At 39.8% G+C, this 16957-nt stretch overlaps 1 protein-coding gene across 4 annotated transcripts in view; it reads left to right on the forward strand.

Moving 5' to 3' along the window:
- Positions 1-16957, forward strand: part of septin6 (septin 6) — an 18270-nt gene continuing 1313 nt past the window's right edge. The window contains exons 1-11 of one of the 4 annotated variants that reach the window (XM_084951246.1): positions 1-117; positions 1801-1915; positions 4744-4939; positions 6285-6471; positions 8164-8325; positions 9055-9151; positions 10193-10361; positions 10601-10733; positions 10832-11022; positions 12089-12135; positions 14067-16021. In XM_084951246.1, the coding sequence (XP_084807372.1) occupies positions 88-117; positions 1801-1915; positions 4744-4939; positions 6285-6471; positions 8164-8325; positions 9055-9151; positions 10193-10361; positions 10601-10733; positions 10832-11022; positions 12089-12092 (1284 nt within the window). In that variant the 5' untranslated portion in view covers positions 1-87 and the 3' untranslated portion in view covers positions 12093-12135; positions 14067-16021. Of the gene's footprint in view, positions 118-1800; positions 1916-4743; positions 4940-6284; positions 6472-8163; positions 8326-9054; positions 9152-10192; positions 10362-10600; positions 10734-10831; positions 11027-12088; positions 12136-14066; positions 16022-16957 lie in introns of those variants that run through there. The other 3 variants (XM_084951254.1, XM_084951237.1, XM_084951262.1) reach the window with 3 other exon arrangements.

Genomic DNA, 16957 nt, shown 5'->3' on the forward strand with positions numbered 1-16957 from the left:
GCCATCTTTCGGTGTAACGTTAACGGTGCAGCTTCCTTTGCTAAACAGAGCAGCAGAGGTTTCGTCCTCCGGCTAACAGCAGCTACTATGGCGTCAACTGAGATAGCAAGGCAAGCGGTAAGTAGCCTGTTTCACACTGGAATTCATGTATTTATCTTATATATTTTTGTTATGGATCAAGCGTTTCGCAGAAGAGTGTATAATTTCAAGCAGATTTACCCAGCCACCATCCGTTTTTCGTGGCTATTCCATCCAAATCCAATGTACCGTGGCTTAATTAGATCAATTATAATTAGAGCTAATAGAAATCTGATTATGGGTCCCTAAACACGGTATAAAAACAAAATTTAACCAGATATCAAATTAAGGCCCAGCACTCAACAGTCGAAGCTCTCCGGTAGAATATTTTCATTTTGGTATGCTAACGCCTGCAGATTTCATGTACTGGTAAAAACCTAAATTACCCTGTAAACGGAATTAACAGATTAAGACATTTAAAATTTAAAGTAACCGACTTATCTATTATCTCACATAAAAACGAGAGGCTGTTACAGAGCCATAGGTAGGCCATTCATTCTGAACGCCCCCATTTCGGCACGGCTACGATGCTCATTTCCGTTATGTTGTTTTATTCAAGACCCGTCAACTTTGTTTTCCGGGCGTTGTCTTAATGAATATTACGGACAAATAGATCGTAGCTCCTTGTAGACATTTGGCCGTGCAATGCACAAATCGTGGTCTAAGTTTGCCTTTTTTGGGAGGGGGCTTGGAAAGAAGCCGCGTAACCCAGAGGGAGGGCTGAGAATAGCAAGGTTTTACAGTTTGATATCCATATCCAGTGAATGGAAACCCGCTCACTGTGTGTAACTTGGCTGTGAGTGTCATGAAAAACGGGAATGGTCTCAGGAATGTTGCACTTGCAGCTGAAGAGTATAGGGCTGGTTGTCCAGTTTTCCAAACACTCCCTCAGCTGTTTAAACCCAATTTCAGCCATCCAAATAATCCACAACTGTTTAGTGCCCTCAGCTTGCTCAGTTATTTTAAATTGAGTCTAAAACAGAGTGTTTTTCCTCCCAGAAATCTTCACCACATTGGACTCCAACAGTGTGTTATGTTAAGCCACATAATAGCTGGTTGTCTGAGGTTGAAATGGTTGAGATATTCTTTCTTTTGCCATATAATCTACATTTTTGTTTTCCTGCAAAACGTAGGCTGCAGAAAGGAGGTTCACACTGATGGAGATGCTTACCAGCAGCCACACACCCACACACATATGTAACAACAGTGTTTTTACACTTGTTGTGTTTAGTGGTCCAGATACAGGTTGTCTATAAACAGTGTGATAGAGTGAATGGAAGTGAAATAGGCTCAGAAGAGGAAGTTTAAAAAAAACAACAACTCAGTGCCAGTTATGCCTATGCTTTTATCCGTTTTTCTTTTCTTTTTTTAATTTTTAAACAGTAAGCTTTTTTTTTCTAATTTCTCTAAACGCTCTGTCTTGACACAAACAGCAGTACCTTTCCATATATGTACATTGTGGTTTCTAACTGTCTCGTCTGTGGAAGAAAGTCACAGCTCAGGAAGCAGGAAGTGAGTTAGCACTGCACCTGAACTCATTGTCAAAGACTAACGTGATCAAAAAATGGTCGAAGGCATGGTACGGTTTTATTTACACAGGACAGCTGTCGTTGCGATGCATATTTCAGCACGTTAGAAGGAATCCTGCACGTGCTTACAGACGTGGAAGGTGTTTAGTGATCGAAAGGCACTGACTTGTTGCTTTATGTCTTTTGTTTTTAGGGTGAAGGAGCTCGTGCTGTCCCTCTATCGGGCCATGTCGGCTTTGACAGCATGCCTGACCAGCTGGTCAACAAGTCTGTCAACCACGGATTTTGCTTCAACATCCTCTGTGTTGGTGAGTGTGTCATGTGAGATTTCCTCTCTATGTCTTCAGGCACAATGTCTTTGCTTCAGTTCAAGTGTTTCCACAAAACAAAAAGCTGCTCAGTGTTTGACTCTCAGTTTCCTTTTTGCTTGCTTTGGTTACTGTAATGAGTAAGATGCTCTCAGTTCAGGAAAGTCAAGTGTCTGCTGGTGGTTATTTAATTTGAATATGCATGACTGTTTAAAAAAAACAATGCAACACTGAATGCAGGATACAAGCCTTCTCCAGGATTTAGAGGACAGTCAGAAATGATGCCCTATAAGTTTAATTTTAGACTGGAGAACCAAGTCACATCAGCCTTATTAAGTGCTGGAAGTATTCAATTATGTGCACTCAGTTGCCAATTTATTAGCATCCCACTAAAACTAATCTAATACAGCCATTCAGCAGCCCTAGCTGAATGGAGAAAATAATGTTCAATTTATTTAGATGGCATTTTGTTGCAGTTGTGGAGGTTATAGTATTTTTGTAAAGGCCTGTCATGTCTGGCAGTACTTGCACTCAGAAACAGGATCTGAAAGTGCCATTATGTCAAACATATTTGCATTTTCAGAACTCTGTATAGGCTCCTCTTGTTTGTCTTTTCCTTTTTATTTATATATTTATTTAATCGTTTCTATTATTGTTCAGGTTAGGCATGTGTAATATGTCAGTGCCAGAGTTGACAGGCAGGAAGAAAAACAGTAAGTAATAAAATGGGAGAAAGATGAAGATGAAAGGTTAAGAATAAGTGGAGGTTATAGTTTATGATACTGTATTTATAGAAAACAGAAGTATTCATATTATGTTTTTGTTTGAAAATACAAACATCTTTTCATTAGGGTTTCCTTTCTGGAACATGTTAAATGTCCAGAAAGCAATAAAATACGTGCCAGGTCCTTTCTCTTTTCCCTCCCATCTCCCTTTTCCTATTTTATTTTTGTCAAGCACCTTGGTATACCCTTGGTTTTTTAGTGTGCTTTATAAATAAAGTTTATTATTATTATTATGTGCAGAGCAGCACAGGAAGTAACATGAAAGATGAGTCTTAGCAGACTACAACATTCAAAAATACTCATCAGTCATCAGCTTGGCAGTGAGTTAGCAAAAACAAAAAAGGTAAACTGCAGTGGATGTAATACCATTAAAACAATGGGATCTTCTGTTGTGGGGGAACTTGCTTTGTGACTAACTTCAGCATTCTTGCTCGAATATTTAACTAAACATCTCTGATGGCAGAGCTATAACATTTAAAACCATAGAAAGCTGTGGGAACTCTGATAGTTCCCCTTAACCTTGAATACAATGTGTTTTTGTGATATGCTGCAAATTAGATTACGTTACATTACTACCCTGTGTTTATTTATTTCAAACTAGACCTGTTATGCATTTGTCTCATATTTTCTACAGGTGCATGTTCATATTAAACCAGGCAAAGGTTTCAGATCATGAGATCACTGTATATACAAGTAATCCATGTGAAGCAAAAGCTCAGGATTCAGATTTTTTTTTTTTTAAACTCTCGGCTCTTTATGATGTCACTTAAAGGGGATATCTGTAATGTCGTTATCTCGGGCACACAGCTCTGGCCCATCTGCTGTTCAAACCTGCTGTTTTTTTCTTGCAAGGGGCAAACAATCAGAAGGGGGTGGCTTAAAGGGAACATGGGAGGAGCTAAAAAGATTTAATTCAGACAAAGAATAAACTGAGGGGCTAAACTGAGGGATTACTTTAAACTGTTAACATGTAAAGATACTCTAGTAAAGTGCAAGAATGAACATATGGGCCTGGAAATGAGCAGAATATGTCCACTTAAGATTTTTTGATGATGAAATGATTGGTGGGCACGAGCGACAGGCTTTTGAGTTTCCTCCAAGCTAAACACATCCTCTAGATTCTATTTATACTTGGGAGTGGAGTGAAATGTGTGTTTTTTCTCATAATGTTACTTTTTAATGCTTTTTGACTGCCAGTTTTTCCAAATAATCTATAAAAACATTAGTACAATCCATTCAAAATATGGATGCAAAGACGATGCTGCAGAAAAACCACAGTTTTGTTCCAAACTGTAAGTGCTGCTGTATGACTCAAGCAAAAATGTGACGATGTGTGCCTCAAAGATGACTGGTATGTCTGCAGAATGTTTCTGTTGTGTTATTTTTGATTTTGGCCTTTACTTCACACATTGACCCATCCTGTCCTTTCCATGTGTTCTTCACTTTCTTCAAACAAGATGCAAAATTTTAACTGTTGTGAACTGAGCTTTGCTCAGAAAGATGTGTCTGTGTGCTTGTGGTATTTTGAGAGAAAAATAGGGATGTTTTAAGATGTCCCACAAAAATGGGCTAACATGGTTGGACTGTAGGTCAGGCTATAATGAATAAAAATAGATTTTCTTACAGATGGAGCTCAGTATCTGAGTCATCTAACAGTAAATGGATGTCAGAGTACATTACAGAGCAGCTACTGCTGCTGTTTTTGTGGCTTTAAGCATTTGAGAGTAATACACTCTGTTTTAAGCATATTCAATACGCTGTTTTTAATGTACTCTAACATTATCAGGCAACATTTTTTTTTCTTTTTGCTTGAGTTACACAACTGTAGTGTCAGAGAGAGTGGCTTGAGCTGAAATATATCAAAAGCTGATCAAAGAAAAGGGCCTGTCATTAAATTCCTTTTGGTTTGGGAGTTATTTCCAGTTAGTGAAATAATAGCAACGACCCTGTAAGTAAAGATGAAGAGGTCCTTTTTATGTGATTTGAATGATGTAATAGTAAGATGAAGATAGTAACTTGATGTATTTTCTGTTTGTTGTGCAGGTGAGACGGGTTTGGGTAAGTCCACTCTGATGGACACGCTGTTCAACACCAAGTTTGAAGGTGAACCCACTCAGCACAACCAGCCGGGAGTCACACTCAAGTCCAACACCTATGAACTTCAGGAGAGCAACGTGCGCCTCAAACTCACTGTTGTCAACACCGTGGGCTTTGGAGACCAGATCAATAAAGAAGACAGGTAAGTCAGCACTTTTAGCTGCTTCATCTTTGAGAGAGGGGGACGTCAAACTCCAGAACTTTCTTTTATTTGGATCTTTCAGTGGGAGCAATATACATCCCAGACAAACCTGACATCTTGGGAGTACTTGAAGCCTCTCCGCAGCTTATGTGTCATTCATTGCTTAACTTTCTTTCATCAGATGTCTAAAGTGAAGTAGTTTCCTCATCAGTTTTGGGAAACAGAAATTAAGATGTAGCTGCTTTCCTGTCTGGCATGAGAAGCAAATCACAGCCTTAGGATATGACACTTAAGCTGCTGTATACACCCACGATTTTGTTACCAAACCTTAAGTGTGCTGCAGAGGGTAAGTTGAGGAAGAGGAGGAGACTGTGTGAACTTTGTAAGCTCTGTACAATGGGAATCCTGCAATTGTTGGAAATCCCAGGGGAAGTAACATGGGGTTAAACTATCTTATACACTGCTGCAGGCAGAATATCCTATACTTTCTACATAAGCTGTGGGGTTTTTTTTCACAGTGTTTATGGGTCTGTTTTCTGGAAAGGGTGGATGCCTTTTGAAGCTTCCTGTAGTCCTCAATAAACCGGCAAACATCTTTCTCTTTTGTTCATTTTCTCTGGCATGTGTCATTGCAGATACGATTGAATTAGTTATTGGATAAATCAAATACTCTAAAACTACAAACATCAAGAATCTGACCTGGTATGAGTATAAAGTATGACTTGAAATGCCCATTTGTTTGAAATCTCCCTGCTTTAGACTAAACCTCCTCAGATAAGACAGTCTGTCCTAACACACAGCAAAATTGATAATTGCTTCTGTAAAGTTAGTTAAAAATGAATCATGTTTACCAGGTAGTTGCTCTCACATGTTCTGACTGCAGGCGTTTTCACACATGCACTGCAGCCCTAAAGTTTTGTTGAAATTACCATGAGGAGAAACATGTGAGAACTCAAGTCTCCCAATCTGATCGGACTCTTTTTTTAGTGGATTTTTATTCTGCTAGGTTCCTTGCAGATTGTTGGATAATGATTAAAATTAAAGTATAGAAAAAAAGATGTTCCTACATGATTTTCCCAGAGTAGACAAAATTTTTAGAAGTCCCAGTTGTCTTCTGTGTAGCTATACTTTCAGTACTTTCGGGCTTTCCACAGATAACAGTGACTCCAGTGCTGCAATGATTCGCTGATATCCTGAATATTACTACCTTACTATTTAGATAAGAAATGTAGCTTATATTTAAAAAAAATGCTTAATATTTGCTGGTTTCAGATGCTCAAATGTAAAGATCTAGAAAGTGGTGTGTTGACAAAAAAAATCTTCTCTGTCCCTCATCTTTTAACAGCTACAAGTCCATTGTGGAGTTTATTGATGCCCAGTTTGAAGCATATCTACAAGAGGAGCTGAAAATCAAGCGCACGCTACACAGCTACCACGACACCCGCATCCATGCGTGCCTGTACTTCATCGCTCCAACGGGACACTCGCTCAAATCGCTGGATCTGGTGACCATGAAAAAACTTGATAGCAAGGTCAGCTTCACTTCACTGAGTGTCATCTTTAGTTGTTTTTGTGTCAAAGAGTCCGCTAGAAGATGTTTAGGATTGTTTCTATTATGTAACAGTTGTGCTGCAGCTGAATGATCTTACAGAATATCTGTTTTAATGAGTAGCTTGTCATAGATATGCTGTAGGTATGTCCTTTGACACTGCATGACTGTGTCATTGAATCTGTCTTCTTCAGTCATAGGCCATAAACCTTTTCCATCTGCTTGAATGTAAATTGGCTCGGGCTTATTGCTGCGTCGGTGTAGGTCAGCTGTGAAATGCAGTCTGCTCAGTGACTGAAGCCTGGTTTTTGTGAGGTCCTTTCCCATCAGCTTATTTGCATGGCCCTCATGGCTTTTGCACAAAGAACCAGCCTAGCGTTTGCCAGAGCAGCTGTGCCCTCCAGCAAGCATTCACAGCAGCATGATCTAGAGCAGAGCCTCCTCTGTTTACACGTTCACCTAGGAGCACATTCAAACAGCGCTCTGCTGAAGTGTCCTCGAGCTAGTCTTTGAATCCTCACCAGACGAAGGGATGCACTAAGATATTTTTGTTCACATGACCCGGAGCATCCCTTGCTTTTAGTGAAAGGGGCCCACATTCAAATAATAATAAAAAAAATCAGGGATTGTGTGGGCTGACACAGCACTGTAAAAATAGTTGTGTAGGAGTGAAATGTTATTTTCCACCTGTCAGTTGTAATTTATATACGACGGTGACCGTGCCTGTTTTCCCCCACCTCCCTAGATTATCACTGTTTGGATAACATATATGTCCACGGTTGGAGAAACTTCTGTGATCTGAGACATAACACGAAAGCTTTCACTTTCTTTGCTGCTTTTACTATTTTTATCTCTGTACTTAAGATTATGTTTCTGTCCTCTCTGAGGGGGAAGTATGAATCAAGATGATATTTTGTTATTTATATATTAAAACCTAAAGCCAGTGCATTTAATGTCAAAAAGATGCTTTCTTTGAACCTGGCTTTATCACATGAGTGGACAGCAAATTTGTTTTGACTTAAATTGAGTGTAAAAATCATGACCTTTTCACTAATTGATCTCCTGATTTGTGAGCAATGGAGAGTCACATGTGGTGAAAAAAGTTATTTTCATCATTTCTGTATTCCTCTGTGGTATATTCATCTTAAATGAAACAGGCAGCATGTGATTAGTGCATTTTGTGCAGAAGAGTCAAATGAAGCATCAAATTCACCCTTTTTATATAAAGGAAACCTGAGTTAAGTTGATAACCACAGTTGTGATTCTATTTATCTCTTGATTGGAGTTTTAGCTTTTGTCTGTAAAGCTGATTCAAAGAAAGCCTGTCTGTATTGAATTTGCTTATACTCTCTGAATGTTAAAGCAAATAGTACCCCTATCATTTTTCATATTTTCTTTTAAATTACTACTGCAGTCTTTGGGAATATATGAGTGGAAGCCATGTATAAGAAAAAGTGTTATGCCCTTGTTATTAAACTGTAATATTACTTAATTCTAGCTACAGCTTAAGAGAGGTTTTTTTTTTGTGTAATAAATCAACTACTTTCTAAATTTAAAGGGAAAGGCTGTGAAACTAGTCTTCTCTATATTTAGCTGAATGTCTGAAATATTTCACTTCACCTTATTGCGCTATTGTGATAACTACATGAATGCTCGCCTCATTTCTTAACTGCAGGTCAATATTATCCCAATCGTCGCCAAGTCAGATGCTATCTCTAAGAGTGAGCTGGCCAAGTTCAAAATCAAAATCACCAGTGAGCTGGTCAGCAACGGAGTGCAGATCTACCAGTTCCCCACTGATGACGAATCCGTGGCCGAGATCAACTCCACCATGAACGTAAGGCTCATTTATACTGTTGTGCTTTACACATTCACCTAACCTAAGCAAAACATCCACAGTTCAGTCATGGAGGGGTACACAAATGCCTTCAGGGTTGTGTCGGGAAGGGCATCCGGGATTAAAGAGTCTGCCAAATCAAACGTGTGGAGCTACCTGCTGTGGCGACCCTGTGTGACTAAGGGAGCAGACGGATGTAGCTAGCCATTTAACAACTTGTGATGTGGAGTTGGGGCAGATGTCGTACGTGTCTCCTTAGTCTGTCAGGAAGCCGCTGCCGCAGCACGATGTGTTCAGTTCGCTCTGCAGGAAACCTGCAGTGTGGGAAAGGGCCTGTGTGCACTGACAGATAATTCAAGGCTCACTTAGATGTTTATTAGTCCTGATCTGTGCAAATTCCTTAACTATCCTTAACTGATTCTATTAAACTGCAGCCTCTCCTCTCACGTTTGCACAGCCTGACCTCAACTCTGTTCTGAGACATCGTAAATCTTTATTGTAGTGCTTGCTGTCTGTCTGGAAAAACAAGTTCTTAATGATCAGCTTGTGTAAGTTGAAATAATGGAATCGACGTATGCCGGCAGCACAAATACTTCTGGATTTCTTGGTAACAAAAAGGTGTTTGATTTATTTATTTATTTACTTTGTGTGTGGAGAGAAGCTGTGGAGAATTTGCAGAGTGTGTGTGTTTGGCAGTACACCAACCGTGCTTTTCTTTACGCTTCACAGAGCCATTTGCCCTTTGCCGTGGTGGGGAGCACAGAGGAAGTCAAGATTGGGAACAAGATGGTGAAGGCCCGGCAGTACCCCTGGGGAACGGTGCAGGGTAAGCCCGGGTTACATCCTGCACAGGAAATGAGAGCATGCTCCTTCTCATCACAGCTGCTCTAGCCACTCCCTCCCCTTATATTTCTGCTCAACTCAAATAGCTGCTACAGACTAGCTGATAACCAGTTATATAACCTGCAGTTCCATCACTGCCATCACACTGTAAATCATTGCAGCACCAGCTTTTAGCCCATAAAGGAATTTTCTGTCGCTTTTATTGACCTCCTTGATCAATGGTGTGGTTAATGTATGTGAAGTAGACAGAACTGTCAATACTTTAACTCCAGTTGACTGATTTGCTCCTATGCCGTTTGTTACAGACACATGCTTGCTGTTATTATCAAATGTGTATGCATGCATGTGTGCAGATGTTTATATGATTCGGTCTTATTCAACACATGCAGCTTAAATGCTTGCAGTATGACTGCTCTTCTCGTTTCTTGTTATGTCTACTTTATAATGCTATAAAAAACACCCTGAAGTCTTTATTTTAAAAACAACAACAATTTTCTGCTAAATTTGCTTTAATTTTGGTGTAATCCCTTTAGAAATTCTATCCTTTTATACAAGCAGCCATAGGGTAAACAGAGATGCATTTCCCACGATGTGTGTGTAATATTTATGTGGATTACATCAAAAAACCCCAAAGCTTAAAGTCAGCGTTTTTCCCTTATCATTAATACTTCATTTAAAATTCAGTGTGCTGGATTGCTGCCAAAACAATGAAACCCACACCACCGTTTTAATGCGAATGGCCTGCAGTGTATAATATTTATGACTGAAGAAGGCTTTTTATCAAACACTGGGTCTGTTTACCCCAGACTGTCTGCATGCATACTCACATGGTGTCACATGTCCTGTGGAGGCATGCAGCTCGGTTCAGTCCAGCACCAAAAATCAATACAGAAAACACAGGGCATGAACACTGCCTTTTTATACTGCTGCAGTTTGTTTGATTTACTTTATACTGTAGCTTTAGCATGCGTTCTGGTTTGTTTTGTGAGACATGCACTAAGTCCCTGTGTTCTGTTTCTCACAGTGGAAAATGAGACTCACTGTGACTTTGTCAAACTGCGGGAAATGCTGATCAGAGTTAACATGGAGGACCTGCGAGAGCAGACTCACACGCGTCACTATGAACTCTATCGGAGATGTAAATTGGAGGAAATGGGGTTCAAGGACACGGATCCTGACAGCAAGCCCTTCAGGTAGCTTACTCCTTTATTGCAGCTGATTTTTGCATTCATCAGCTTATTTCTACCCCCAACCTCCCATTTACTTTTTACACTTTGGGGGCCTGTAACTGTGAAAGTTTTCATAGTATGGAGGTTAAAATCTTGAATGGTTTTATAAAATATGCTAAATTTATCTTATAAGAGACACTCATTGGTTTGGTTTACTGTTTCTATTGCTCATATTTATTCCCTCTGTCATTTTCCTCTGCCAGTCTGCAGGAAACATATGAAGCTAAGAGGAACGAGTTCATGGGAGAACTGCAAAAGAAGGAAGAAGAAATGAGGCAAATGTTTGTCCAAAGAGTTAAAGAGAAGGAGGCTGAGCTCAAAGAAGCAGAGAAAGAGGTAAGTATCAGCAGCATAACCAGTGTTTATGTGAGTCAGATACATTTCTGCTTTGTTTTTAAAACACAAAACAACTGTGTCTGTTTCTTGTCACGTAGCTGCACGAGAAATTCGACCGTCTGAAGAAACTCCACCAGGACGAGAAAAAGAAGCTGGAAGAAAAGAAGAAGTCTCTGGACGATGAGGTCAACACATTCAAACAGAAAAAGACTGCTGCAGAGCTCTTGCAGAATCAAGCTCAGCAGGCAGGGGGCTCCACCACACTCAAGAGGGACAAAGAGAGGAAAAAGTGAGTATTGTTATCCCGCTCTGTGGCTTTACCCTCACAGGTGTACCATTGGCTGTGTGACTACAGGAAATGGAGTATGAAATGAATTTGGGAGGGTGTTGACAAGCCAGTGATAAAATAACTGACTTCAAGGTTTTATAACAGTATGTATTGGAACTGTCATATCGATATCTCAGTGGTTTATCTGCCACCACTGGTTAATAACCCACTGTGGATTTGTATGATTTGATGCTAATCCATATTAGATTTGTATAGCTGAAAGGCTCAGGCAAATCCTTATAAGCAGACTTTGACACTGCTCTTTAATTCACAGAGGCAGATGAATGTTCCAGTTTTCCCTCCATATAATAATAGAGATTGTAGTTAGTACTAAATTCCACGCTAAGTGAGCTGACTATAACTCATCGCCAGTGTGGAGAAATAAGAGGAGAAGAGAGGGGAGGGAGACTGGTGAAAATTACAATCTGTTGTCATATAAATAGTTGAAAAGTAGCCAACTGTCAGCAGATTTAGATGAATGAATTTTGGTCAGAAATCATTGCTCTGCAATTAAGCGCTGCTGCTGGTTCACCACAAAATCAAACGCTCTCAATACATGTGTGTAAACAGCTTTACACACATGTGCAATAGCCAATACTTTATACACTTTTCCAAATGCTTTGGTAATAGATCTGACATGCTTTTGCTTATACCACAAGTTTAGTGAGACTGAGGCTGGTATTGCGTGTGCAGTCTGATGTGTTATTGACATTGTTGGTCCCTTCATGGTGCTAATCAACTCCTGGTTGTGTTAAGGCTGATGTGCCTGTTGGAAAAGGAAGAAGACACTTGCACTGAGAGGTTTCTTGTTGCTTTATTTCCTTCTTGCTAATTGATTTTCTTCACAGCCATTCTAATTTTCTTTTTTAGGCTCTGTCTCAAGGTCACAAATTAAATCTGACTAGCGGGGTCTAATAATCAAGTTCTTTTCAGTCCCCAGGAGACAGTTATTTATGATGAATGTTGTGTTTTGAATGTGTCCTGTGAGTGCATGTGTCACCTATGTTGCATCCGTAATGTTTTCCAGTTAACTCCTCCCACACTTGCTGCATGCTGCGTGAGGCACCTTTTCTGGTAAGACCCCCTTCTTGAGTTACACCGCCAACAGATGTGAAAAAAATATATAAATATTAAAATTCTGAAGCTTCTGCAATTCGGGAATCATTATCTAGATTAACCCCACCAGAACGGCCCTTTGTCACTGATTCATAGATTTTTATGACACTGGTTCTCTGGTTTGGTGGTCTCAGGATCACCTCTCAGCTTTTGATGATGATCATTTGATCATTTTCAGCTCGCACCGGGGCACTTTGCAGCCAAGTGTGAGCATCTAGCATCTCCAAATCTGAGGCCATGGTTCTCAGCTGGACATGGGTGGAGTGCCCACTCTGGGCAAAAGGGAGGAGTTGCTGTCCCAAGTGGGAGAGTTTTTGAGTATCTTGGGGTGTTGTTCACGAGTGAGGGGAGAATGGAACAGGAGACTGTCAAATTGGTGCGGCATCTGCAGCGATGCAGACACTTTACTTGGCTGTTGTAGTGAAGACAGTTGATCTATTTTCCCACCTTCATAGGACCACAAGCTGTATGTAGCAGCCAAGAGTGTCTGGATGTTTGGGAAGATGCAGCACAGAGTAGAGCTGCAACTCGTCTGTGTGGAAAGGAGCCAGTTGAAGTGGTTTGTGCTTCTGATCACAAGGCATTCTGGACGCCTCATAGGAGATGTGTCTCAGTACTAATGGGAGGTAACCCAGAACATGCTGGAGAGATTATGTCTGTTGGATGGTTTGGGAACGCCCCTGCATCCCAACTGGAGTTAGAATTGTTGGCTGGGGAGAGGAATGTCTAGGCATCTTTCCTGAGAGTGCGGCCATCGTGACCCAGGCCCAGATTAACAGAACATAAATGGAGCTCGCAACATTTTATTTGACTTTGAAAAGGCAACATTTTCATTAGCTGACATTTTGTACTTCAGACGATTGTCTGATAAGTAGTACAAGTTAACCAGAAATGAAACTGAAGCATTAGTGGCTGTCAAACTGTGCAGCCAAATACTTCTCTGAATCTGAATATGTAAACACAGTCTGAAGATTTATAAAGCTGTTAAATCTCCTCTAATTTGCATGGATTTAATTTGCCCATTTAAGTTATTTAAGCACGTCACTGTTTGAGAAATGGCTAATCTAAATGTAGTATTTTATTGCCACAGATTTGCAGTACTTCATGGAAACATCTGTGCTGATCCTATCCTTGAGTTGGCAGTGTTTACCGTCCTTCTGCCAGCTTCTAAATCAGCCACTTTATTAGATCCCCACCCATCCATTTGATGTACTGTTCCATCTGCCTCCCAAAATGCACAACAGTCTCTTTTTCTTGTGGCCCTTCCCTGACTTTGCACAAAGACTCATTCAAGGCTGAACTGAAGAGTAACTGAAACTAACGGGTCACACCAGAGCAGCTAGCAGCCTCAGGGCCCTTCTCTGTTTACAGAGATGACATGTTTTGTTGATCAGCCAGAGCCATATGACGACCCCCACTCCCACCACCACCCCACCCCACTTTTGTGGATTCAAAAGCCAAATCCACAGAGGGACATGTTGTTAAGACTCAACCACTGGGGAGGGTAGAAGTGAATAAAGACATCTGTCTTGCAATCTGTAAACTCCACAAGCATTTCAGAGCTCTTAAAAAAGCTGGAAACAAGATGGTGTTTGACAAGCAAGGCTCGAGGAAGACAATAAGACCCACTGTTTGAAACTCAAGGGAGGGAGGAAAACCTGAAAAGAAAGAAAAAGATTTATTTAACTGTCCGATTCAAACAAATAGACAGCTGTACTCACATCCTCACCTCTGCACTCAGTCCTTTTGAGTTGCCTTAAAAAGCATGTTTTTCCTGTCAGCGCCCCCTGATAACTAATGTTGATGTGATGTCACCTGTGTGAAACTGTGTGTTGTGATGATGTTTTAACTCCAAGAAAGCAATAACAGCCCTTCTCTCTTATTTCCAGCTAAGGATTCCTGTAGAAAAAGTGCTCCCTTGTGGCCATCCTGCTGTGAATGAGTTTCCAACCCCATCATCCTTTACAGTACCCCTTCCTCACCCTCACATTACCCCATAATCCAACCCTCCACATGCCCCTCCCTGCTCTGTGGAAGACGCTGGGCATTGCTATCAGTTTGACTTACTCTTTTGTTTTTTTCATGCTGAATGATGCTTGTCAGTTGTGTGGGTTGTACAAGCAATTATTCGGCTTCTCTTTTTATGCAAATTTACAAAATGCATTCCATGTTTGTTTGTTGTTTTTAATATTTAGTGACTCTTTGCATGATGTGAGCTTTTAAAAAGATATTAACATACATGACTACTGTAGTGATGGGCAGAAATGTACTGAGGCTAAATGGAAACATGCATTAAAACAATGGGACTGAAGCATGAAGGATGAGAAATCTGTTTTGGATTTCAGACTTTACAAGAATAGACTGTTATTAATATGAAGGCAGATTGACTTTGAGATTGAAGAAAAGCAGTAGACTTAGTAATGTCTTTTTTTAAAAACCGCCTCCATGAAACTGTAGTGTCTGAAATTGCTGCATTTCAAGAAAATGTCTTGCTGAAGAAAAGCACACTTCAAGTAGTTAATCATTGGGTTTCTGATAGGCTAATCACTTCTTGCTTATTTGGTGACACCTGTGGTTAAAGTGGTAACAGGAAGTAGAGTTTTGTGCTACAACAAGCTCTCGTTGAGCACCTTCTTTTTTAGAAGTGCAACAGAAAAGCAGCCCGTGTCCGTTCTGTATCCGTTATTGTGCAGCCAAAAAACCTTGTCTTGATGTAGATATTTAAAATCTGTCAATTTGTCTCATGTTATGTTGTTCAAATTGTTAGCAGGGAGTAAAGTTGCTTCTCTTGTAGATAAATTTTTGATTAGTCTCCTTTGATTAATCTCCTTCACAATAAAAGCCACCATGTGCTTTCATCATACACTGTATATAAAAGATAGGTGTATCTTCAGGATTTGAAATGTAAAGTCAAAGCGAAAGTGGATTACATCTGCATTCTTTTCAATGGCCATTAGGGGGCAGTTCCTTCGCTGATAAAAAGAAGTATAATTGCATAAATGTTTAATACCTCAATAAAAACATTCTCCACGAGTTTACGGTATAAATCACAATATAGGTTAAGTGAGATCTACGTTAGGGCAACAAATTATTACTGTATGAGCGTTGCAGTTTGTTGCGATTGCTAGTTTCCAAAATCCAATCCCAGTTCTTGTGGGCGGGGCTTTACAAACCACTGATGTCACAGCAGCTCTCTTTTATATACAGTCTATAATTTTAGTAAGTGAAGTTTTGTTTGTTTGTTTGTTTTTATGTGAAGCTTCAGCAATACAAGAGTCAACAACTCAGCTGTAACTAGCTAAAATTCATACTGTATTACAGTTTCTTGCTTGTAAAAGCAGCTTGAATGATAAGAAAGGTGCTTCCCGGCACTGTAAATTAATTGCAGAATGTAACCACATTACATTGTTTTGCATTTTCTTTAAGAATTATAAAGACATTTAAACAATAAAAAATAAACTGGAGATTTACTTTCTTAATGTCCCCTTGCTGATGTTGTTTCTCTTCAGCCTCATGCATGAACAGCTGTGAGCCTCCTCTCTTTGCCACTTCTCCCATACCTCATTCATTGTCATGTGTTTTGTGCATCGTTGTATTAGCTTTCACATTTGCACTTTTAATGTTTTATACCCGAATGTGATGGTTTTTTACATACTATATATTAATGTTGTAAGTGCAATTGTAACTTTCTTTTTTCTTATTGTTCTCAATATGAAGGCACATTTTAAAAGTCAATCATCTTAATGTCCATTGTCCTGCAGGGACCAGTGTTATTTGTATCAGTGTTACGCATATATTAAAGAAATTTTTAATAAAATAAAGGCCAATTTTTCACCATATATTATACCTGTGAACATAATCATTGTCTATGACAAACATTACTTTTTTATTAGGAAATTAAATCAAGGTTTATTTAATAAATGGATGAAATAGTTATATTTCATTTATCAGGGGCTTACAGTGAACAAATGTTGGTGCCAGTAGGTTGTACTTGTGCAAGTTCATTGGCCAGCTGCTGTCCTAGCTTTGCTTAACAATTTTTATTGAAAGAAGATCTTTAGGTGTGTTTATTTCATGGCCCTCAGATCAAATAGGCGCCTGCTGACTTAGTTTATACTTTATTGTTCCACCACTTCAAGGTTCAGGGTTACTTTTATCGCCTCTTGAAAGAGGGAATTGTCTTGGGTTGAAAGTACTCCTGCCTTAACTCACATAATTCCACATGATACCAGGGTCAAAGTACTTCAACAGAAGATCCTTTCCTTCCTCGCAATCCTCAGCTCATTGGTCTGTGTGGTTTCACTTTCCTTTGCAGTAATCCCTGGCTCTGCACTGAGTAGGTCCTCAGCCCTCAAGCTTTGCTAAGGGACCAGCCTTTGTGGGTACTGAGTACCTCAAATGTGACCAGAGGCTCTGTGGACCCTCCCTTCCCCATCCCTGCAGGGTTTTCTTATACATTACCTGCTCTGCTATAATACGTGTTAACGTGTATGTGCTTCAATGCTGCTTTAAACTCACTTTGAGCAATCTAATCCACGATATGTTGCCTCTGCTTATGCTTACATGTTTACGTTTTGTGTTGTTGTGACTAATACCTTTTCCACTTCAGTTGTGATGGAGAAGACATGCACCTATTCATTTATTTAAATTTCTGTACACCTGAATGACCACAGACAAGTCATGGGATCGTAACACGGGCTGTACCTTTTATTTCACTGTTTAAAAAAAATCATGGCGTGGACACAATATAATCGGGTGTTTTATGTCTATAGTGTATTGT

Source organism: Perissodus microlepis, chromosome 2 (assembly GCF_051167445.1).
Source record: "Perissodus microlepis isolate ML-2025 ecotype Zambia chromosome 2, ASM5116744v1, whole genome shotgun sequence".
NCBI classification, from domain to species: Eukaryota; Metazoa; Chordata; class Actinopteri; order Cichliformes; family Cichlidae; genus Perissodus; species Perissodus microlepis.